At 42.9% G+C, this 26240-nt stretch overlaps 1 protein-coding gene across 2 annotated transcripts in view; it reads right to left on the minus strand.

Annotated features, from left to right (window-relative positions):
- UTRN (utrophin) overlaps positions 1–26240 on the minus strand; it is a 610322-nt gene that overhangs the window by 517279 nt on the left and 66803 nt on the right. The window contains exon 1 of one of the 2 annotated variants that reach the window (XM_056126429.1): positions 25272–25380. The exons of the other annotated variant lie outside the window; for it this stretch is intronic. Within the exon in view, the coding sequence (XP_055982404.1) occupies positions 25272–25365 (94 nt within the window). The 5' untranslated portion in view covers positions 25366–25380. Of the gene's footprint in view, positions 1–25271; positions 25381–26240 lie in introns of those variants that run through there. 2 annotated transcript variants of the gene reach the window in all.

Raw genomic sequence — 26240 nt, forward strand, 5'->3', positions numbered from 1 at the left:
TTTCTGAAAAATGTATTTTCTAAAAACTACATGTTAGTCCAAATAGTCTAAACCTATGTTATTCTTAATATTAAAAAAATTCAGTAAAAATGTTGTCATGTATACAATAATGATATGTAAGGGTCAGAAAAAAAAACCTCTAAAATCAAAATCACAGCCATAAAAGTAAAAAGAAAGAATCTCAGTGACTTACATGTTCTTATCTTAGAAGAATGTTCTTAAGTAAATCATTGACTCAGAAGTCTTTTTAAAATGTAGTGGAGGTTTCTTAGAAGGGCTCAGTCCCTTCAACATAAACCCTTGTTCTAAATAAATTAACATAAACTTTACTTTCATAACAAATCATATTTATATCCAGCTGATAGGTACATTGTCTAGGTTGATTCATCAGCAACAGGATGAACATGAAATTTCTAGCATCTACTATCATCGTATTTGACTAACCTCAAATAAAGATTTCATGGGCCAAATACCTTGAATCCAAGAATAAAGGGATAAATAAACTCTGACTTCATTTATACATAGAAATGCCTTATTTCAATTTTACTCTTAGTTTGGTGCCTCGTTTTATTCTCAAGCACATTTCGACATCCATGTTGCATAAGTCTCCTTCGTTGCATTCTGCCAAATAACAATGAGAGAAAACCACTAAATCACACTAGCTGAAGTATACGACTTGAGAATGATGTGGAGAACATGGAGACTCCTGAGTGGGTAGAGTTGCTGTCATAATCAGGAGAAACCTCCTTCACCATCCATTCTGCAATCAGCGAAAGAAGCGGAGCCTTGTCTTCCCTCTCTCCCATCATCAGATAAACACAGACGCACAAACGTAAATACAGAACATGTTTGTAAACAAGCATTGACCCAAAAAAGAGGCTAACTTTATCCTTCAAAGACAGCCAGCTGCCAAAAGAAAGTGATGGCAATGGAATACTACACAGCTGTTAGGAAAAATGAGGTCATGAAATTTGCCTATAAATGGATAGACTGGGAGAGTATCATGCTGAGTGAAATGAGTCAGGAGAGGGACAGATATAGAATGACTGCATTTATTTGTGGGATATATATATATATACAAATAAACATATTTTTAAAAAAACAGTATGAAACTAATATCCAAAGCCAGGGAAAATGGGTCAGGAGGATATTCAGTCAACACTTGGTCAATGGTGTGGGAGATGGGGATAGTTGAGATAGAGGAGGATCCAATATGACAATACTTGTTGAAAATGATCATTCTGGACAAGAAGCAAAAGCTAGTAAAGGGATAGACATGAAAACCTTTCAGAATCTGTATCTCAAACCATAATGCCTAAAATGAGAGAGACAAGGAGAAAGAGAGAGAAGAAAGGTGCCTGCCATAGAGGCAGGCTGGGGTCGGGGGTGGCTTTAATGGGTGGGAGGGAAACTGGGGACACTGGTGGAGAGATGGGTGTTAGAAAATTGTATGGCTGAAACACAACCATGAACAATTTTGTGATATTCTATCTCACGGTGATTCAAGAAGAAGAACTTTAAATAAATAAAATAAAAAAGAAAGTGATGGGCAGGGTGTGGGGGCAGGACAGGTATGCAGCCGAATAGTACAGCACCCTCTCATGTACTAAGCCTTGGGTTCTAACTTTGGTATCAAAAAAAAATCATGCAATTTGTTGCAAGGTGATGGAACTAGGGGATATTAAGCTGCATGAAGTCAGTTAGAGGGAAAGAGAAGAAACAGAATGCTACCTCTCATATGTGGGACTTAAAAGCTACACAGCAAGGCAACAACAAAGGGTTACATGCAACACAATAACAGAACTGATTCCCACACCTGAGTGGCTTGAAAAGAGGGGGGTTGTGGTCTTCGGGGAATGAGGTAGGTACACTGGGGATGGGTGTTGAATTAGAATTATGTACACAGGAAACCATCAGTAGCAATATAGTACAATTCAAAACCTCAATCAACTTTTAAAACTAAAAGCTGGTTGGGTGTTTTGGGTTTTTGTTTGTTTGTTTGTTTGTTTTTAATTTTAAAAGTCACAAGTTAAGCTTTGCTCACACCTCAGGTTCTTTTTTTTGTTTGCTTTTGGGGTGGCCACATCCGGCAGTTCTAAGGGGTTACTGCTAGCTCTCACTCAGGAATTATTCCTCACGATACCTGGGGGACCATATAGAATGCTGGGGATCGAACCTGGGCTGGCCATTGCAAGGCAAATGCCCTAGTCACCAGTACTATCGCTCCAGCCTCACTCAGGTTAATTCTTCAACAAAACCACAAGAGTTCCAAATTGCCAACATCAGTGTCCGAATGCCCAATTACCATTCCCCCAAGAACTACCTTCCAGGCCCCCATGCTCCAGTTCACATCCCAAGCACCTCTGAAAAATGAACTCTTTGCAATTATAAACATTGCACATGCAACATCTCACATCACCCAGGTTTATATTCTATCGCAAACAGTTGGTCCTGGGCGAACCTGGACCTCTTCCTGCAGGCCCTCACCCTGCCCCTGCAAGCACCCTGCCCCCAGTCTTGGAATTCACATACTATTTTAATCCTTTCTTATAACAAAAAAAAAATGAATGAGCTTTGGAAATTATTACTTTGCCCACACTGGTCTCCTAATGAGATGCTTCATTCCCAGAAGGAAGAAACTGTCTTATTCTCCGATCCTTCTCACATAGTTCCTTATATATTTCAAATAGACAATAAATATCTACTAAATTACCAAAGAATGAAACTCAGCAGGGGGTGGGGATGGAGAGGGAAGAAAAGTCCTGACTATTTGAAAGAATTAAGTTAGGAGTGTAAGAAAGGTCTCCTTTAGGATCCTCCCAGGAGGGGAGATGCATGTCGAAAGTAGACTATGGACTGAACATGTTTGCCACTCAATGCCTCTTTTGCAGACCACAACACCCAAAAGAAGAGAGAGAACACAAGGGATTGCCCTGCCACAGAGGCAGTGGGGGATGGGGGGATGGGGCTGGGGGGGATATTATCCATGGTGGTGGAAAATGGGCACTGGTGGAGGGATGGGTATTTGATCATTGTATAATCGAAACCCAAGCACAAAAAATTGTAAATCTACAACTGTACCTCATGGTGTTTCATTAATAATAAAAAAAAAAGAAAGGTCTCCTTTAACGCAGTAATCATCTCCAATTAAAATCATGTTTGGGGGGCTGTTTGCCTTAAGCAGAGAGAAATGCCCATGGAACTGTTGAGTGGGTAGTTTCTATCTCTGTCTTGCTGTGGTAATTCCTGCTACAAAATCCAATTCCTACCAGCTGTCTTAAGGTCTAGAAGCTATCCTGGGAAAGGAAACTTGAGATCCAGCTAGAAAAGAAGGTACTAGCACAGGAGGGAAGAGATCCCAAGCAAGTTAGTCACTCCTCAGCCAGCTGCTGTCCCCAGACTCCCAGGAAGATCAGACTCTCCGTCAGTTAAAATGAACCTACTCTCTGATTTCAGAGTTCTCGCTGCTAGTTATGGTAGAAAAACATAACTAAGGGGGTCAAAGCGATAGCACAGAGGGTAGGGCGTTTGCCTTGCACACAGCCGACCCAGGTTCTATTCCCAGCATCCCCTATGGTCCCCCAAGCACCGCCAGGAGTAATTCCTGAGTGCAGAGCCAGGAGTAACCCCTGAGCATCGCCGGGTGTGACCCAGAAAGCAAAAAAGTAAATAAATAAACGTAACTAAGAACCGGGATATTTTCGTCTCCAAGATAAAAAAAGTGAAAATGGACAAAGCAGAAGACAATTTTCTGTCACTCTTAATGTGCCTAGTAAGCACGTGGAAAAGACAGGTACTGAACAGGATTCTGCAAGATGCAGTTCTAGACCACAATTTATTAATTTTGTTTTCTTTTAAGTTTTTTGGGAGTCATATCCAGGAATTCTCAGAGGTGACTCCTCGTTCTGCACTCAGGAATTACTAATGGAGGTGCTTAGAGACTGTACGGGATGCCAAGGATTGAACCCAGGTTGGCCGCATGCGAGGCAAGCACCTTATTCACTATACTATCTCTCCACATCCCCAGACCGCAATATTTTGTCTATACATGTAAACAAAAGTATTCTGGCTTTTCCAACACTGCTATGTGTGGCTCTTAAATTTTGTTTGAGTGGCTAAAAATAAAAGCACTAAATACTATGAAATTAGATTCGCAATCTTATTTCAAACAGCAAGTCAACACAACGCAAAACTTTAAAATCAAGTTACTAACTCTTGTAGCAACAACTAATTCTCTGACATCTTCAAATGCATTCTTTTTTTTTTTTTTTTTTTTTTTTTTTTTTGCTTTTTGGGTCACACCCAGCAATGCACAGGAGTTACTCCTGGTTTATGCACTCAGGAATTACTCCTGGCGGTGCTTGGGGGACCATATGGGATGCTGGGATTCGAACCTAGGTTGGCTGCGTGCAAGGCAAATGCCCTACCTGCTGTGCTATTGCTCCAGCCCCTCAAATGCATTCTTAGCACAACTAAATCATTCGAATAACCAGACACACAAGAGGTCTTCAGCCCAGCCGTGGTTATCCACAGTGCTAATAGTCTCATACACCGTCTACCTTAAGGATTCAACCCCTGGAAATCTAGTTAAAATCAATTGCATGCAAAACTGATATCCACAGCCCATATAATATGCCCTCCTCCCCCCCCCCCATCTACCTCAGCCTTGTTTCAAACCTCTCCAGGTGTTACTGCAGACCTTTTAATCACATCTTGGCAGCATTTCCTTTAAACAGACTGCTTCTCATGACCTTCAAGTCTCTGTTCAACAATGAAATCATTTGGCTTTATGACCTATTCAGTTATTAATCACAAACAACAAAGGAAGAACTTTCACACGGAAAATGTGGAGCTCGGCTGACGGGCCAACATATACTTTGGTTCATTCTGGGTCACACTCGTTCACAGCTCAGGCGATTGAACCCTGCGTAATGACCCCGGCTCTTTCACAACTACATTCAACATTTTGCTGGAGAGGACAAATGGCAAATAAAAAATATATATATCTATATATATTTGATATATATATTTAGACATGTATGTATATATATGTATATGTATATATATTTAAAGACAAATGTTTCTAAAAGTCTGCAGCCCAAAGACTGAGCAGAGTGATAAGCAGCTAGCAGGGCAGTGGGGTAGGGAGCAGGTACCAGGCGAGTATATGACGCCACCTACCCTCTCTGGGTGCTGTTAGCAAATGCCCAGGTGAGGAATTTCTCTGGGACCTTGTTAGGGCCTCCGCATTCTGTCCCCACCCCTATAAAGAAGTTTAACTCTATATGTGAGTCCACTTGACTCTTTAGGAATCACCTACAATGAAACAATTTTTATTTAAATAAAGGAACTACAACTCTATTTTACTGATTTTCATCACTACCACCACCACCACCACCACCACTACTACTACTGCTACTACTACTACTACTACTACTACTACTACTACTATTAATCCAGCCTTTGTCTTTATCCTTTGAACTTGAGGGAAGATGTAGAATGAAAATAATCAACCTGTACCTTTATTTTATTTATTCTTCCCTTATCAGTCCTGTAAAGTCCCTTTTTGTGTCCAGAAACTGGTCAAGTCGACCTTCCCTTTCACTCCACAAACATTTTTGTTTGTCTGTTTGATTGGGGGAGGGGGAGGGCAGGGCCTATCTGTTTCCTTTGGGGGTGCACACACAGTGGTGTTCAGGGTTTACTCCTGACTCTGCACTCAGGGGTCATTCCTGAGCAGCTCGGAGACCATGCAAACACGGCAAGCGCCCTGTCCACTGTACTATTATCACTCCAGCCCACTCCAAGATCACTTCAGTGCAGCCTTCCAGACTAAGTCCTGTGTGACAAGCTGGCAGAGTCGAGAGTTAATCATTTCTTCTCCAAGGCTAAGGAGCAAGGGCAAAATTAGGCAAATAACAGACAAGCATCAGTCTCCATGTAGAGACCAACTGAAAGCTACTATTTCTGAAATCCCACAGGCCCTGGGTCAGTCCAAGATGTGGAGGAAGCAGGTGGAAAGTCGCATTTGGCAGGGACACTAAAAGTCACCCTGCCTGGCTCTTATTCCGTCACAGAGACAACACCCTCAGCAGCAACACAACAGGAATGCTGACTTGTCCAAACTGTCTTTCGAATGAGTGAAACCAAACGTTATCGATGTACATCCTTTACAGACAGGTCCTCAAAAGACCTGTCTTCCTTCCATCCTCCTTCCATGGCATCGGGGTTCAAGGAAAAGGATAAGGTCAAGGAAAAGTTGAATAAAACATTGGTTTGGTTCTCACCCCCACGCCCACCTCCCTGTCAGCCCCCAGAAGCAGTCGCTGAGACAAAGAGCCCAGAATAAGCACGTATTGTAAAGGGGATCCCAGGACACATTGGGGAGAAGTACAAGAGGAAAGGACACACAATTAAAGGGGCCATTTTTAAGCAAGACAACAGTGACTCATACTCCAACTGACGATTTGCAGAATCATGTGTAAAACTCAGTCCCAAAGTATCTCGTCTGAAGTGAAGATGCCTGGGAGACTAACACAACAGCAGCCAGTGACCTAGAGTCCACTTCCTGCAGGCTAAACAGGAGCCTTTCCAACCAGAGAACTATCCCCCACTCACAAAGGAATTAGGGGGGTAGGTTTCAGGTCTAAGGGTAAGGCATCAACAACCTACATCAGACCTCAGCTTGGGGGTTGCTTCCAAAAAAACATTTTATTACCCAACCAGTTGTTATCTGTCATCAGAAATTCAAGCATATGGTCCCCAGAACTTCTCTAATAAGATTCTAAACATTCCACAATGCTTCCAATGTTTTTAATTTTTTTTATTATAATCTAGGTGATAGGGTTATAATAGTGTTCCAGGTTTCTGTACTGCACAAGGTTGATGTACAAAATGACTTCGTTCCCCCATCATGAAATGCCCAGGACCCTCTGCCCCATCCCTATGTCCACTCTGGGTCAACACTCCTTCCCTCTCACCCTTACCCCATTATCTGTTGACTGACAGTTATGGTTCAGGTACATCCTGTTCCCTCCTTTATACGCCATCCATACGATTGAGAGCCTTCACTTGCATTCCCATGTTACTTCCCAGCAGTCTACTCCATCTCCCTCTCGTCCCCTAAGCCTTCACTCCCTCTGGTCCGCATTCCAGGATCCAAGGTTTGTGACCGACTGAGATGGTCCATACTCTTAACTTGTTCTTCAGTAAGCCACAGATGAGTGAGATCATCCTGTTTGTCCTTCTTCCTCTGGCTTATTTTGCTCCACATGATGCCCTTCAATTCCATCCAAGTCAAACAAAGAAATTCAATACAGGATTGATTCCAACGTTTCAACTTTAAAGGGGTATAGCAAAACATTTTAAAAACTGCTAGCCTCGACTACTAATTACAGATGTTGAAAATAACAGTTTGTACTCACAACCGGCTGGACCTCAGAAGTACTAATGTATTTATACACACTGAATTTAACAGTCTTTCCAGAAAGCATTTAGTAACACATAGTCAGAAACCCTACACCTCTTTTCTCAAGTTCTTTCTAGGAACTTAACACAAATTTTTTTAAAAAAGTGAAATGAGGGCTGATTCCAACAACAATAATTACAGAAGCAAATACTTTCAAGGCACTTATCAGAGTGCTACAAGCTATTCTAAAGGCATTGTGTCAGGGTTCTCAGCTGTGGGTGATTCTGTCCTACAAGAGACACTGAAAATTGTCTCGAAACCTTTCTGTCCATCAAAACTTGTGGCTGAATGGGGCTGGAGCGATAGCACAGCGAGTAGGGCATTTGCCTTGCACGCGTCTGACCCGGGTCCAATTCCCAGCATCCCATATGGTCCCCAAGCACTGCCAGGAATAATTCCTGAGTGCATGAGCCAGGAGTAACCCCTGTGCAAAGCCGGGTGTGACCCAAAAAGAAAAAAAAAACTTGTGGCTGAAGACAAAAAGATTACTAAATATCTACAATGTCCCCAAAGCTGCTCCTACAGCAGATTCTCTGGCACCAAGTGGCTGGGGTCAGCTGGAGAGACAGTACAACAGGTAAGGCATTTGCCGTGCAAGTGGCCGACCCAGTTGGATCCCCAGAACTGCATATGGTTCCCCCCACTCAAGCCCCACCGTGAGTGATCCCTGGGCCTACAGCCAGGAGTAAGCCCTAATGCCAACTGTGCCCCCCACCCCAAAACAACAAATAACAACAAGAAAGATAATGGATGAGACATCTTTGTTTCTGTCTATTTACTTTATATAATGCTATAAGAAGTATTTTACTATCTCAATTTTAGAGACTAAAATTAAGCCTTTGGGGGCAGAGTGATAGTACAGTGGGTAGGGCATTTACCTTGCATGCGGCCAACCCAGGTTGAATCCCTGGCATCCCATATGGCCCCCTGAACACTGCCAAGAGTGATTCCTGAATACAGAGCTAGGAGTAACCCCTCAGCATCACTGGGTGTGACCCTAAGGGCCAAAATTTTTTAATTAAATTAAACCTTAGTAATTAAAATACAATCTGGATGATAAATGTAAGATAATATCTCTCTATTCATAATGTTGGATATTAGGAATAAACTAAATACCAGAAAAAGCTGGAAAGAATTAAATATATTTTAATGTAACTATACAAAAGAAACAATGAGGGGCTGGAGTGATAGCACAGCAGGTGGGGCGTCGGCCTTGCACGCAGCCAACATGGCCGACCCTGGTTCGATTCCCAGCATCCCATATCGTCCCCCGAGCACCGCCAGGAGTAATTCCTGAGTAGATGAGCCAGGAGTAACCCCTGAGCATCACCGGATATGACCCAAAAAGCAAAAAAAAATGAGTCACAGACAATATAAAACTAAAGTACAAAACCAGAAACTTAGAAATTTTGCATTAATTATCTTAAAGTATTAGAGACAAAATAGGAAAATGAGACATAAATTTTACTATTAAGATGGAAGAGGTGGAGGGATGGATACTTGATCATTGTATAACTGAAACCCAAGCACAAAATTTGTAAGTCTACAACTGTACCTCATGGTGTTTCACTAATAAAAATTTTAAAAAAAGAAATGAAGTGAATAGTGTTCAAAATTACAACCCTTTTTTGCCTTTTTCCATAATATTCTTTCACAAACAAGAAACACTGCTAAAATTCTAGTGAATTTATTATGTAAAGATTTCCCTTTAGTCATATGCATAGTTGCATTTTTCTTTTGTATGTATGCATTTTCATTACATAAAAATTATGTGTATGAAAAAATGGAAGAAACAATAGATTTTTTTCTAATATCTTTTGACTTGATTGCAATTTTTCATGGGGGGGTGTTCATTGCTTTTCCGTATGTCTGATTTTCGTTTGGAGGACACATCTAGTGGTACTCAAGGCTTATTCCTGGCTCTGTGCTCAGGAATTAATCCTGGTGCTGTTCAAATGACCCTATGTGGTGGTAAGGAGCAGACCAGGGTCAGCAGCATGCAAGGCAAGCACCTTACCGCTGGCCTATGTCTCTAGCCCTGATTTTATATAAATATTTTAAACTTTGTTTTGGTGGGGGCTGGCACACCCAGCAGTGTCAGGGATCACTCCTACTGGGCTCAGGGGATCATATGGATGCCAGGCACTGACCATGGGTCGGCCACATTAGGGCAAACGCTCTACCCACTGTATTATCTCTCCAGCCTTGGTCCTATATGACTTCTAAACAAAGGAACACTCAACAATGAAAATACAAAATTCAGTGTCCAGAGATGACTGTTAGAAGAACTGCCTTGCAGGCATGAGGTCACAAGTTTGATCCCTGGAAATGGCTCATATGGCAAGCTGCTCCTTGCTGGCACAGAACATAGAGAATCTCCAAGCAACACAGAACCAAGTGTGTGTGAAACCAACTACTGTGTGCCATAATGCACCACAGCCAAAGCACCACCCCTAGTCATCACAGCAACAACAACATGTAGCACTGTAGCACTGTCCTCCCGTTGTTCATCAATTTGCTCAAACAGGCCCAGTAACATCTTCGAGACTTGTTGTTACTGAGTTTGGCATATTGAATACATCACAGGTAGCTTGCCAGGCTTTGCCATGCAGGCGAGATACTCTCGGTAGCTTGCCGGGCTCTCCAAGAGGAGTGGAGGAATCAAACCCAGCTCAGCCAGGCTGGCTGCACACAAGGCAAATACCCTACAGCTGTGCTATGGCTCCAGCCCAAAGAGAAGTGAAAGGGGCAAAAAAGAAATCTGGAATATTCTTTAAAGAAAGAGAGAAAGACAAATTTGATGAAATAAAGAAGATCTTATTTTAACAACATGAGCATTAAGAAGCTAACTGGGTGGTTAATATCAAAAATATTAACAGTATTCCCATGGAACTACAACAAATGTTCATGAGTTACATTCTGAGGCCAGTCCACTTGATCGTATGAAAACAAATTACTATATTTCACATCTAGTTCTTTTTCTATCTTTCAGTCATTTCATGGCTCACTAGAAGTTAAAGAGAATGGATAAAAAAAGGATCAAATTTCAATTCATGTAGGCATTATATTAACAGCCTTATTAAACAAGGTAACTATTATCTTAAGTGTATTTTCATAGTAGTAATATTAGCAGTAGTACACAAGGTGTTAGCAATATTCATTGAATTTTTATGTGGAATTTTAGATCATCTAATCCCACCGCATTCTTAAGAATTATATGCTTGCATGAACTCCACTTCCAAAGATGGTCACAGACAATTAAAAAGAAACAATTTGCTTAGGTTGTATCCAGGGAGTAAATGGAAATACCTAAACTAATCCAGGCTCTCAACTCAAAAAATCTAAGCACTCAAGTATTATTTTAACTGTGTCTGGAGACAAGATGAGTAAAAGTCTCAACTCCTCCCCCTCTCCACGAGCCAATTATATCTACTACACATTTGCAATATATGCACTGTTTTGAAGAACATGTATTAATTTGTCTGATTAGACTTAATAATGATGCCACCAATATCAATTATTTTCAATAATTTTTAATGACTGAAACTGACCAATACCACATATTTTAAAAACTAAATTTATGGGAGCTGGAGAGATAGCACAGTGGGTAGGGCCTTGCACGTGGTCGACCCAGGTTCGATTCCCAGCATCCCATATGGTCCCCTGAGCACAGCCAGGAGTAATTCCTGAGTGCAGAATCAGCAGTAACCCCTGTGCATTGCCGGGTGTGATCCAAAAAGCAATAAATAAGTAAATAAATAAATAAATATTAAATTTATAGGGCCAAAGAGCTAGTACAGAGGGTGAGGCTCTTGCCTTACACAGAGTCAATGAGCCTTGCTCTGACTCCAAACAATGACCTCTGAGTTTAGAGCCAGGAATAAGCCCTGGACACTACCAGGTATGCGGCAAAAGAGGGGAAAAAAGAAAAAGAATTTTATAATCAAGCAATATTAACCCAAAAACTTCTTTCTAAAAACAGATAAGCGGATTCAAGGGAGAAAAAGATATAAGGTAGTCAGAGTTTCTACAAGAAGTTATATAATCTATGATCCTCGTGGGAGATTTTCATTCAATTTTCACGTTCCACAGACTAGTTCTAGTACATTTGATGATTTAAAAAGAAAAATTAGTTTAAATCCTGTAAGAAGGAAAATGGACACCTTAGAAAAAGTAAGAGGGGGACCAAAGAGAGATAACAGTGGGTAGAGTGAGGTTGCTTTGCTCACAGACAATGTGGGTTCAATTCTAAACATTGCATACAATCCCTGAGCACCATGAAGAGAGATCACTGAGTACAGAGCCAGGAGTAAACCCTGAGCACAAAACCAGGAGTAATCCCTAAACACTGCAAGGTGTAGACCAGCACTATAGCACTGTAGTACTGTCCTCCCACTGTTCATCAATTTGCTTGAGCGGACACCAGTAAAGTCTCACAACAAATTGTGAGACTTGTTACTGTGTTTGGCTTATTGAATATGTCATGGGTAGCTTGCCAGGCTTTGCCGTGCAGGCAAGATACTCTCGATAGCTTGTCAGGCTCTCCAAGAGGGGTGGGGGGGAAAAAAGGAAAAGAAAGAAAAAGAAAAGGTAAGAGGGAACTGTGTTGAAACTATTTAAAGATCCGTTTCAAGAACTCTGAAGCTTGAATGGATGAGGAAGGTTAAATATAAAACACTATTTGTAGATGTTAAATTGTGGGGCTTAAATGTCTCCAGTTAGTCTCCTCTACCTAGAGTGTTTATTACAAAATGAAGTCACTGAAAACAAAATGCTGTGATCTTCTGAGATCCCCGAAGCAGAGATTAACTTAACAAATAACTGGGATCAGGGTCCTAATAACCTATCATCATGGGAAATAAGTGGAATTTGGCAGGAACCAAAGTACAGGCTCCTGCCTTGGCTGAGCTATTCATCAACTCAAAGCCAGCAACCGGCTGGTGAGAGGGGCCTGGGAAAGCAACTGGTCTCTAGATTCCACACTTCCAAACTGGCTCAGTCGCTGCCACTTTTAAGAAGCTACCATGTCAAAGGGCTGGAGCGATAGCACAGCGGGTAGGGTGTTTGCCTTGCACGCAGCCAACACGGCCGACCCGAGTTCGATTCCTCCGCCCCTCTTGGAGAGCCCGGCAAGCTATCGAGAGTATCTCGCCTGCACGGCAGAGCCTGGCAAGCTACCCGTGACCTATTCGATATGCCCAAAACAGTAACAACAAAGTCTCAAAATGGAGACGTTACTGGGCCCGCTTGAGAAAATCGATGAACAACAGGAGGACAGTGATATGTTACCGTGTCAAAGATGAAGATGGCAGGTGCGGTAACAACAACATCAACACCAACAACAAAAAAGATGAAAGTGGAAAACCTTGATTGCAAAAGCCAACATTTCTTCCCACTCTAGTAGCCAGAATCTGTAAAAAACCTGAGTGCCCGAGAACAGATGACTGGTTAAAGAAACTTTGGTACATCTACACAATGGAGTACTATGTAGCTGTTAGAAAAGATGAAGTCATGAAATTTACATACAAGTGGTACTACATGGAAAGTATCATGCTAAGCGAAATGAGTCAGAAAGAGAGGGACAGACATAGAAAGATTGCATTCATCTGGGGGACATAAAGTAACAAAATATGAGATTAATACCCAAGAACGGCCGAGATTAGTACCAGGAATTTTGCTCCATGGCTTGGAGGCCAACCACACATGCTAGGGGAAAAGGGAACTCAGATAGAGAAGGGAGCACCAAATAAAGGTGTTGGGAGGATCCTCCCAGGATGGCAGAAGCATGCTGAAAGTAGACTATAGACCAAATATGATTGTCACCCATTGCCTCTTTTGCAAACCACAACACCCAATAAGAGAGAGAGAGCAAAAGGGACTGCCCTGCCACAGAGGTTGGGTGGGATGAGGGGGATGGGGGATGGGAAGGATATTGGGATCCGTGGTGGTGGGAAATGGGCACTGGTGGAGGGATGGGTACTTGATCATTGTATAATTGAAACCCAAGCACAAAAATTTGTAAGTCTACAACTGTGCCTCATGGTGTCTCCCTAAGGTAAAGGTAAAGGTAAAGGCCCTCCCGTTGATCGTCGATTTGCTCGAGCGGGCCCAGTAACGTCTCCATTGGAGACTTTGTTGTTACTGTGTCTGGCATATCGAATACTCTCGGTAGCTTGCCGGGCTCTCCGAGAGGGGCGGAGGACTCGAACTCGGGTCGGCCATGTTGGCCGCATGTAAGGCGAACGCCCTACCGCTGTGCTACCCTAATAAAAATAAAAATAAGTAAATAAATAAAAGAAGGTTTGCACACTCCAAGGGACAATCTTCTCAGAAAATAATGACTGGAATGAAGGAAGATAGCATGACTGGTAATAATAAAGCAAAGATTTACATAGCACTTGGGACGTCACTGGGAGACCTTTCTCTGGACTTTCTTTCTGTCTGTTTTTAACTGAAGACAATGTGGCACCCTAGGTGACACTTGGGATACCCAGAGGCGTTTTTAAGACATTTTGGACATTATTATCACTGACAGACACAATTACCAGTCATCTTCCCTTCTGACTATTTTGACGTCCATCTGAATAGTTGGGGACAACCAACTGTGACACAACCTGAGTAGCATCTCCATCTGAACAGACCAAGTATGGAGACAAACAAAGATGCTAGCTAACAAAGTCTGAGATGGTAATAACTGTTTTCATGAATAAGGAGTACGTCAGCTACAGTCACCCAAATGTACTCTTTTACCAATCTTCCAGTCCCAGGAGGCCAATGACATGCTTGTTTTAAAAATTTATTTAATCTAATAATCTACAGGAATCAGCCCACACTATTGGTGAGTATATTTGTAACCATGAGTGCAGGTACCAATCAAATACAAGACATCAGGGATAATGCTTGGCAATAGAGCACTTGCTGAGCTTATGTGAGTACTCAGGGGAGGTGGAGGTGGGGAAGGATTGGGAAAAATATCAATTCAAAAACCTTAAGTTAAAGAAAAAGCTCTTGATATATGTCATTTTCTCATTAACCTTATAAAGTTAAACAATTTTGTGCAATCCAGTAAAAACTTCAAATGTTTTTAGAAGACCTATGTTATTAATATTATCATAATGATACAGCAGTGTACCCATATTTTCATTGCAACTAATGTAACAACCTATGATGTCATTAATGAAGGAAAAAGAAAAACAGGTGAGGAGAGACAGAACTCTGTACCATCTTTGTGACTTTTCTATTACTGTGAAACTACCCCAAAATAAGGATTTATTTCAAAAAACAGGCAATTCATGCAGTGTACTTTGTCGGGGAAGGAAATAAGGAAAGCTAATTCTGGTACAACCACAGACATTTTTCACTCCTTGTGCTACTGACTTTCAAAGCCATAAGGAGAAAAGGCTGAGCATCATCCGAGCAGCATTTGACTTGTGCATCTGGATCCCACCTGCAAACTTGCTTGCCATCCATGTCTGATGGACACATACACTACTATCTCAGCCACCAAAACCAACACCACCAGAGAACAACTGAAAGGTACCCGATGCTGGGACCAGTGTGAGGCTTCAAAGACAAATAAAAAGATGACATCAGGTGCATTCAGGGTGGAAAATGCACACTGGTGGAAGGAGGGTTCTATCATTAAATGACTGAAACTCAAAATGAAAGCTTTGTAACTGTATCTCACAGTGATTCAATAAAAAAAATCCACCTGAAAAAAATGCCTTATTTTTATTATGCATTATATTCCATTTATATATTAAGCAATAGAGATGAATTACTTAAGGAGCTTATACGTAATAAAAAATGAAAAGGTTTTTTGGTTTTGTTTCTTTTTTTTCTTTTGGGGTCACACCCAGCAATGTACAGGGGTTACTCCTGGCTCTACACTCAGTAATTACTCCTGGCGGTGCTCAGGGGCCCTTATGGGATGCTGGTACTCAAACCCGGGTCAGCAAACACCCTACCCACTGTGCTATCGCTCCAGCCCCTTCCCCCCCCCCCCCATGAAACGTTTTGTGCATGTTCAACAAGCATGTGAATAAATACATTAAAAGTAAAAAAAAAAAGACAAATGAAAAGAGACTGTCTGTGTGCAAGCTCATGGTCTACAGCCAAGTTTCTCAAAGATGCAGAGTGTCCACTTGGGCAGATTACTGAAATGCAGGCTTCCAGGCCTTGCCCTGCAGACAACGCACATACTTTCCAAAACCTCTGGTCTCAAATCTCTGTCTGAAAAGCTGTGACAGGCGACCATCTCTTTGGAATCTTGGAATTTGATTCTGGCAGGGAAGCTGGGGAGCAGAGAAGAGAAATGCCCAACCCACACTTGGAAGTCAGGAAAGAATTCCTGGAAAAGGTGTGCTTGACCTACCAGTGGAGGGAATTGTTGATGATCTCATCACTGAATAACTGAGGGGGGCACACCCTGCTTAAGGCCAGGCATGCTCAGAAACCAGGCCATTGGAAAAGCCCCTGAACTTGGATGACAGAGACCAAGGGAGGTGAGTCTTATGCAGTTTGCTCTACAGCAAAAACAGGGGTGGGAGTGGATTTTGTTAACTGAACCTAAATGTGAGTGACCAAGATGCCAATAGGAGCCCAAGGTTTGAATGCAATCTGAAGCCTACACAAGCATACTGCTCCCCACCATTCCTAGGCATTGTACTCGAAGAACTTGGTCATGGGTTCTGGGGATTTTTTGGTTTTGCTTTGTTTGTTTTGTTTTCCAGGCTAGCCTGTCTGCATCTCAAAATACAGTCTCCTATATTTTAACTGCTTGACTCTGAGACTTGAATGCACAGTTGTTAATTGTGGGTCTCCTTCACCATCAGCTAGCCAACAGGCATATCTCATTATTGTTAGAGGCTCATTCTGAACAGCACTTAAGCCCACTCTCTACCCTTCTAATTTAGTGCTCAAGAGTTAGAAACAGAATGCCTGTATGCAAGGAAACAGCCTCTCCATGAGGACCAAAGACTCCTGGATCCTGTCCCCTCACTGCATACTTCAAGGGACAAATGTCCACTGTAATCAATGTCTAGTGTGCAACACACACACAGCAGTTCTGGGTTGTGAGTGGAAATCATTAACTTTCATGATTGAAAACACCCCAGAAAACAGACGACCTCAAAAGAAGTTCTCTAAATCACTTACTTTTAACTTTTTTTTTTCCTAAAATTTTAACCACGTGTGGTTGGCTAAGTTGTGACTGAACAAAAAACTGAGCACAACTCGACTTAAAAAGCATACATAGATGGGCAATTTTTGAAAACTACAGTTAAATCAATGCTTACTTTCTTCCAAATACAAACCTAATATGATCTGAATTGTTCATCATAAAACACCAGGCAAATAGTGCTTACTGAATGACTTCCAAATTATGAGAAATAAATGTCAGTTCTTTATTACAGTAATCAAGGGGTAAATTTACCTCCAACACCATTATTTCTATTGACATTTTATTACTCAAAGAAATTTTGCAGTATCAGGTCCTGCAACAAATTCAGCAAATATGCAGGATGCAATCTCAGGCACTTTCTCAAAAATAAGGCATAGCTCATTTAGCCACAAGATGAATTATCATCGTAAAATATAATATTCTTCTTGTAATAGCAAATGAAATGGGCAGTAAGGAGGTGGATAGATTAGAAGGGCCCAGGAACCTGGAGGGTGGGGAAGAAAGGAAACTGTGTCCTCCATCTCTTTGCAAATGATCCCTATTCCCCCTACGAAATGTGTCGTGATTTTTAAGTGCATGTGAGCAAAGATAGGATCTATTAATTATTTTTAAAGGATTCACACAGGCAGAAATGAAACACAGGAAGTATTTTCACTTCAGGATCTCTTCTCTCCTCTGTTCAGAACTGCACACCATACATCACTGCCAGACACACTGTGCCAGAACAGTCACACAGTGCTTACACGCAGGCGCGCACGCACACACACACACACACACACACACACACACACACACATACACATGCGCTAGACTGTTTGTTTCCCCTTTCTGCTGTAACTCTGACTGCCCAGAGTTAGGCAATAAATATTTATTAACCACTAACTAAATAGTTCTCAGAGTACTGTCAAATACCAGATTGCACAGGAAGGCTACAGTTATCTAGGGAGAAAGTGAATGTGCTGGGGAAATAAATTTCTCCTGCCAAACACAAACCAAGAGCTACTAAAACATCAGGTAGGAACTGTCGCTTGGGAGGCAAAGCAACAGCTAACGGCTTAGATTGCAGGAGGCCAGCAAGAAAGTGGGCCAGGTCAAAAGCCAGGACATCAGGCAGCAACTTCCTGGCAAGGGGCTAGAGAAGAGGGCGGGAACTGCAACAGCAGATGAAACACTTTCTCAGAGGGCCAAGAGGGCGCTCTCTGAAGACACATTTCCGCTGATGCCAAGGGAGTGACCTGAAAGAATTTGTGCAGATGTCAACCTTACAACTACTATGCAGCGTAACTTCTCGGGGCATCTGGATGAGTGGCGTTGAGACAAAACCTACTATGTTCCCCAACTTTTAGGAGTTTTTGGAGAAATCATCCTCTCTGCTGACCAAATAAAGAGTTTCTATATGGCACCCAAAGACAAATAGTGATAGCACTGCAGGCAGGGTGTTTGCCTTGCATGCGGCTGACGCGGGTTCGATTCCGAGCATCCCATATGGTCCCCCAAGCACTGCCAGGAGTGATTCCTGAGTGAAGAACCAGGAGTAACCCCTGTGTATCGCCGGGTGTGACCCAAAAAACAAAACAAAAAAAAAGACACATAGATCGGACAGCAGTAATTATAGGGAGGCTGTGTGCTCCTTGCCTGCACTTACCTTGCTCGCTTGCAAACAATAATTAATAAAAGAAAAAAATCTCTCAGAACAAATGAAAGTGAGCTTTGAAATCAGCAACATGTTTCGGGTACCTTGCCACCCAGCTAGCCTTCCAGCAACCATAGGTTTGTGGCCCTGTACAAGATCTGTGGTTAACTGGGTCCCTGCTAGAATGAAAGCCTTCATGCTTTGATGTGAAAATTGCTAACAGATGCAGATGGAAGGATATGGACAAGCTTTCAGTGTGATGGCACACCTAACACCTCATTTGAAACCAATGTCTTATCTTGAATGAACATCTAAATGCTCTTTTTGTCCCCCTCTGTTGTAACTTGAAAGATTCCCCTACCTGAAATGGCCACAATTTATTATAATCCTTCCTGAAATCTGCCAAAGGGTGTGCAAGAGATTTCTCCCTTTAAAGTCTCTGAATAGTCCCATTATCTCTATTTGCAAGTGGGGAAACACACAGAAGCCTGGGCTGAGCTGGAAATCGGTGGCAAATCTAACTCGGAGCCTGCTTTCTGCTGACTTGCCCACGTTTCACCAATCACATGGGAAACAAGTTTTTCTGTCAGTAACTCTGGGATTCATCTCTCGTCTGAAAATCATCGATCAGTACAGGAAATCTAATAAAATAGTGAGGACACTTAAGCAATTATCGGGCTCAGCACCGCTGGCAACTATGACGCAAGCTGGGAGGAAAGAGAAACACGGACTCTCTATCCAAAGACGCAAACCCAGAGATCCGGAAACCATGTCTGTCTTTTAAGTTTGAAATGAGCCTGCTTAAAATTCAGAAGAAACCAAAAAAAGTTACACAAAAGCTGTCATTTTGTAGGAAGGTCCTTTAAAATCCCTGAGCTCAAAAGTTAGAGACTCGAACAACCAGAGAAAGAGATGGGGTATGGAGGAGTGGGGGGGTGCGTGCGATATTTTTTTAAAAAGGGATTTCTTTGGAAAATGTGTCCAAAGATGATTGGAGAGAAAGAGAGGTTCAATTTCATATAAAGTTTAAATATCTATGAGCTGCCTTTGCCCTCTCCACCCTTAATAGCAATTTAACAGTCAAATATATTTCCCCTAACAATTACCCCAAATGAACTATGTTGTGTCCACATTCTTTTTAGTGATTTTAAGTGGGATTCCATACTGTGTAGAACTGTTTCAACTTTGGTTCTTAATACAAAGAGGGCTTGAGGAATTAGGAAATTGTACATTTGTTCACTCACAGGAAACTGTAGGACAGGACACATAAAACCATTCACTATGGTTATGGAGAATGAGAGGAAATAACAATGTTCCACTTGTATCATTTTAATTCTGCATTGAGGGTTTTTTATTTATTTACTTATTTATAGTTCTTGGGGTCATACTGGCTCTGCTCGGAGCTTACGTCAGTCAGGTGCTCTCGGACCACTCTTGACCCAGTTCGATGGAGCCTATAAGCAGAGACAGTGCTGGTTCTGAACCTGAATCTACCGTGTGCAAGGCAAGCACCTTAACCCTGTACTATCTCTCTGCACCCCTGCATTGAGTGTTTTTTTTTAAGAAGATACCTGATTTCTTACGGCATTTTAACAAGATATTTAAAATACACCGCTAACAATTGGGCGACTGAAAATGTATTTCAATAATATTTTTTTTAATACAAGAGCAAACCCCATGAAAGGGGTCATACTCAACTCCTGCCTCCTGAGTCTCTATCCCAGTGCTCAACCCCATTAGTGGAGACAGAAAGTTTAACCTGTATGCCTTTAATCCCAGACTAAAATTTCACTTTGGCACAGGGTGAACTGGGCTATGACTCATCTTCCTCTGCAAAACAATGAAAGTTCTAGCTCCCTGGGAAAAAGCTACTTGAGTTGCCAGTACACTGAACTCCTCCATTCAGGGTCAAAACACTAGGACAGGAGAGGGGAATGGCCGAGGCCAGATGCTATCTGATTCTTGCTCCAGGATTTTCCATGGCCCTCCAACCAAATCTTGTATTTGGAAAGGGTTAGGACAGCAAGCACCTTAGGTGCCCTGGACGTAAGCAATCGGGGAACCAAGGAAACATGAATTATGTTCAGAATCCACATCCTCAGTACACCTCCAAGGAAGAAAGACAAGAGGTGGCACACTTCCTACTTCAACCTATTTCGAATAACAAGCATGACATTTGACTTCCTATTCCTAGACTAGAACGCTGCAGGCTGAGCTCCTTTATTAATTAACTAGATTTTTATTTTGTAACAAACAAGTAATTCCTTGTATTTACCTGGAAATGTCAATATCACTCCCCAGGCATTAAAAATATGAAAAAAAATGTGAATTCTGACCACAAGTCCCAGGTTAGGGTTCAGTGGTTTATACAGTGCATGGCAAAGACGCTGGACCCAGGATCCCTCCCATGTCCCCTGCCCTCCAAATGTTTTTGTCTCAAACAGTCTCTACCCTTCTACCATCAAGACAACATTCTCCCTCAAGCCTCTGCAAATTCTATTCCGCCTCGTCCTGTGATTCACTAACTCGTTTTCTTTCTACACCTCATGAGCAGGATCAAAAGCCACCAATGGTAATAACTTTTTCCCAGCCATGTCTCACAGTACTCTATCACTCTAAATTTTCTGTTCCGTTATTTTAATGTAATCAACAGGTGGATCAGGCAGCTTCTATGATCTGGCAAAAATAACTACACTCTTTCCTTTCCAACTCACAGACTCATCCATCAGGAGAAGCTCCTGGCAGTGTCACCAGTCAATCCTAAACTTCACACAGACACAAACACACACGCAGACACACACACACACACAAACACACACACACACACACACACACACACACACACACGCACACCACCCCCAAATAAAATTTGTATTCCCAAGCTCTTGACTTGCCTGGCTTCATGAAAGCTTGCCAACAGGAGCCAAGTCTCTCGTGAGAGGGCCTCTCAGGGTACCTGAGATTGTCCCTGTGATCGTCCTGCCAGATGACAGCTGGTCTTCAGAATGCTCCAGTCTAATGTGTCAGTACGGGCCGGAAACTACGAGAGCCAACCCTTGCCCAGCCTTCCTGTTGCCCACAGGAATGGATTCATTCATTCCACAAGCAGATACTGAGTCATCCTGCATGCCAGGCACAGTGAGTGCTGGGTGCAAAGGTGACAGAGCTTCCTTTTTGTCCTGCTCAGGAAGAGTTCAGACCCACGGACAGGGACATTCCTCTGTCTTTCTCATGTCAAATAGACATGACAAGCACTTAAGAGAGTTATTTTTTTTTATAAGCTACCAAAACCTCGGTCCCTTTAAATCAGGTCTTGGGGTGTGGCACCCCAGGAGTGTAGAAATTCTACTGTGAAGTCAGGGTGGAGGGTATTTAAACTCTGGCTTCAGAAAAAAAGGAAATCTCTTAAACATCAAGTCCTGCCAACTGACAAAGCAGGAAGAATGACAAGAAAAGCAAGGCCTTCCGGACGTGGCTTCCTGAGTGAGGCCCTTTCTAGACATAAATCATCTGTGCATCACCGGATACCTCCGACTCCTATGATTCCTCCAAAATATTCTTTTATTTCATGTTCTCGAGCTTTTGTGCGCTCAAACTTTGGTGTCCCTCAAATACATTACTTTTTTGTTTGGCTTTTTGGGGTCACACCCAGCAGTGCTCAGGGGTTACTCCTGACTGCACTCAGGAATTACTTCTGGCACTACAAAGGGGATTAAACCTGGATCAGCTGCATGCAAGGATTATCTCTCCAGCCCCAAATGCATTACTTTTAACATTCGTTCATTAGTATACTCAGACATCCAAGATTTGAAAAAGGAAAGAAAATATTTAGCACTATGTTAAGAATAGTTTAGTTGTTTGTTTTTGTTTTGAAGGCCATATCCAGCACTATTCAGGGCTTTCTCCTGGCCCAGCACTCAGGAATTACTCCTGGAAGGGATTAGGGGGCCATATGGGATTCCGGGACTCGAACCCAGGATGGCCATATGCAAAGCAAGCACCCTATCTGCTGCCCTATATCTCTCCAGCACCAGATAAATATTTTAAGATTTAGAAAGTCTATTATCACAAGGTACAATGGCGAGGGGCCATGTCTAAGTTCAAGTTCAATTCCCGACACCATGCACTGACCTGAGTACCCCAGGGTATGCAGCCCTGGAGCCTTTCCAGCAAACAAAAGGCATGACCCTGGAAGTCCCCAGCACTACACACCAAGCAAGCAGCGTCACACGCTCAGGTCCTAGTGCTCAACCATCAGCCTGGCGGAGTGAGATTTGCTGGTGGGGCCCAGACCTCTGATCACTGCTGGGAAAGTCCAAAAATAAACAAACAAAAATTTTCTATCCAAGACCTCCACATCCAGATAGCATCATGAGACTCCATTTTTCCTGTTTTATCTCAAAAAATAGCTGAGAAGAAAAGCCACTAAAACAGAGTGCCACACTCTAGTGAGAACACAGAGCACAGACCAGCAATTCCAAAACTGAAGCCTGGAAGACCGATTTCGAGCCTATAGGTATGTACTATCTAACTCCATTTCGTTACTGGATTTCTTATTGCCGTTCCCTTCTGCCCAGTCCTCTGAAATAGGAACTTCTCAAAAGTTTAATGCAAACCACTTAAGATTTCCTTCTTTCCACCTTCCTTGAGGTCTGTAAATAAAGGATTCATCCCTAAAGTTTAATCTATTATCAGGACTCCTTTGAAAGACAGAAACAGGTCAACTGTTGCTAGGAATAGCCCATCCATAAAAACGTTTTTTTTCTCCCCTGTATCTTTATTTCTAGCATGGTCACGAAAGACACCAGCCAGCGGATATGAGGAAAGTTTCCATTCAATAACAAGCAATGAGAAGAGAGTCGAGGATCTTGTGGAATTTGAAATCATGTACACAGTGGCTTTCTATTTTTATTAAAATAACATGCCCCAAAATGTCTGTTGGGTTTAAAAATGCTTTCTATTTCCCTAAAGTCTTGAGACAGCTCAGAGGACAGGAAAGAATGCTATCCAAATGGACCAGAACTGCTTTTAATTACTTTTTTTTTTTAATTTGGGAGCCAGATCTACAGTGCTCAAAAGCTACTTCCAATTAGGTGCTCGGGAGGGGGGAACTCACCACAGTGCTCGGGGTTCCAACCCTGGCTTCCTGCATGCACTGCATCCACCCAGTCCATTCAGCGATCTTCTGCCCCCCCAGAAATCCTTTTCTGCGGAACACGCTTCCCAGCCAACTCTGGTGACTATATGAAACTTCCTATTTTTCTTCTGAATTATCTTCTGATTTCCACCTGAAGACCATGTATGACAAGAAAGGAGGGTGCAGACAGGCAGGGTGACCGGGAAAGAAAACAGAAGGCTGTGTGATAGAGACCCCTGCAGCGCAGGGACTGCCAGCACTGCCGCTACCACGGGGACCCACGCAAACTCCTGAAAGGGGTTTTCATTGGTGCTAAACAAAAGATTCTTTAAGAGAGAAAATTCATCCCCAGAGAATTCCAGTGCTCGGGTCTATGAAACCAGAAAACCCAAAATGACCAAGAAAGCATGGTCTGCTCCAACCGTGGGCTTTAAGTGTGTTTCCAGGGGACCAAGCCTGCACACACAGACCTTCCCATGAAGCTACGAACACAGTCACTGAAACAAAGTCATTCCAAAGAAAATCAAAAGGGTTTCAGAAAAGTTCTAAGCAGCCGCTGAGTTTCTCCACGGCACCGAGATCCCTGCGTGCTGTGTAAGATGAGCTGAAACCCATGGCCTGGGTTTGTTTTCTTTTTCGCAGAAGGCTTGCCTGGCCAGTCATCATCAATAAACGTGCATACCACCCAAGATGCAAACGTCAGAACGAACAGAAACACAAGATCTCCTTGGAACTTTGCTCCAGGAACAACAAGAGCAGGTTGACATTCTTTGTCCTGTTTGGCATCTATATTCCACCCAGCCAAGATAGTACTTCATCCCCCTGCTCACCTCAGTCCCCCAGACAACACAAATATCCTACTTGCTGTTCGGTCAGCTACAGACCTATGTGCTTTTGGTTTTATTGTTTGGGGAGGGACACACCCAACAGGGCTCAGGCTCTTGGCTCTGTGCACAAGCATTACTCCTGGAGGCTCTCAGACGACCATATGGGATGCCGGGGATCAAACCCGGGTTGGCTTCATGCAAGACAAACACCCTACCTACTGCACTATCACTCCAGTCCCATGATCTATGTGCTTTCACCTTTTACCAACAAGAAGTGATTCGATCCCATATAGGACGCGCTCTCCCCATTTCACAGCACGGAAGAAACGCTTGCTACTCTGAAACCCAGCTATTCTGAAACACAGCAAGAGAAAGTGAAGACCTGAGGCCCCACAGCAAAGTGAGCAAAGCTTCCTCTCTCGCTCACTCCAGCCAAGTCTCACCCAAGGAAGGCGGCGGCAGCGGACAGGGTGCACCAAGTTCAGCCTCAGAGAGACAGAAAAACAGTAACAGAGACAGAGAGACAAAGAGAGACTGAAACAAAGACACAGAGAAAGACAGAGACAGAGACAGAGACAGGGACAGACAGACACACACACACACACACACAGCGACAGCAACAGAAAGTCAGAGAGACAGAGACAAAGATACAGAGAGAGAAAGAGAGGCAGACAAACACACACACAGCGACCGCAACAGAGACAGAGACAAATACAGGGAGAGACAGAGACAGACAGACACACACACACACACACACACACACACACACACACATACACACACAGAGCGACAGCAACCAAGAGACAGAGACAAAGATACACAGAGAAACAGAGACAGACAAGACACACACTCACACATACACAAATAGTTACAGAGACAGAGACCACACACACAGAGAGAGACAGAGAGACAGAGAGACAGACAAAGATAGAGACAGAGAGAGAGATAGAGAGAGACACCCCTGTCTCAGCTGACACCCTCTTCAGAACCTCACGGCCAGGAGTCCCGTGGGCTGATACACTTACCAGGTAACTGCTTGCCAGACCGGAGAGCTACTTGCCCGCGTGGATCAAACCGGCACTTTGTCCAACGCAGTGGGGTGGCTCCCCGGCCACTCATCACCTAAGCTGGCTAAGGCGACAGCGACAAGATGCAGAGGAAGCAGACAACAAAAGCCACCTCCGAACTGCACACTGGGATGTCCTGTTTGGAGCGCCTGTTCTTTTTCCCATGAGACGAGCTGACTAAATCTAACCCAATCTCTTCTGAAAAGCAGACCGGAAGTTACACTTTGCAGTTAGTGAAAACTCCTTGGGTCCTTTTTGTTTTGTTTTTCATTGTTACAACCAAGGGCCTTCACTTGTCTCTGATCTCCTACAAAGAGATTACACTGTGCTTCCTGTTTTCACAGCGTCAGCTGGCAAAGGTCACTTCCACCCACATCCAGGCCCACTAGGTGTATGAGAGAGGCATTTGCTATACAGCTGGCCTGAAGGGGTTGGTCACGTAAGAGAGGTTTCAAAAGAACACATCGGACTGGTTATTTCTCTGTTATGTCTATACATACCCTGGGGAGTTAAAATTCAAAAAGATTTCTTCTGAATTCCTTATAAATCGCTGTGATTGAGGGAAAAAAGAGCTACACAAAATTAAAAGTAATGGTTCTAACTCCTATTTCCAGTCTACTCCTTTTTCTGTATTTTCCCTGTTCTTTTATTTATTTTGGCGGGGGAGTGAGGATGGAGAGGACATTGTGCTGTACTCAAGGCTTATTCCTAGTTCTACACTCAGGGATCACTCTTGGAGGCAATCAGGGGACCCTAGGGGGTGCTAGTTATGGAACCTGGGTCAACCACCTGCAAGAAAAGCACCCTACCTGTCGTACTACCTCCCAAGTCCCATTCGCCCTGTTCTCTTGCTACTACCACTGATGCGTATGCTATTCACACCTCAGTACCCATATTAATTACCTACCCTGCTTTGCGTTTCCTATT

Source organism: Sorex fumeus, unplaced genomic scaffold (assembly GCF_029834395.1).
Source record: "Sorex fumeus unplaced genomic scaffold, SorFum_2.1 ptg000061l, whole genome shotgun sequence".
Classification (NCBI taxonomy): Eukaryota; Metazoa; Chordata; class Mammalia; order Eulipotyphla; family Soricidae; genus Sorex; species Sorex fumeus.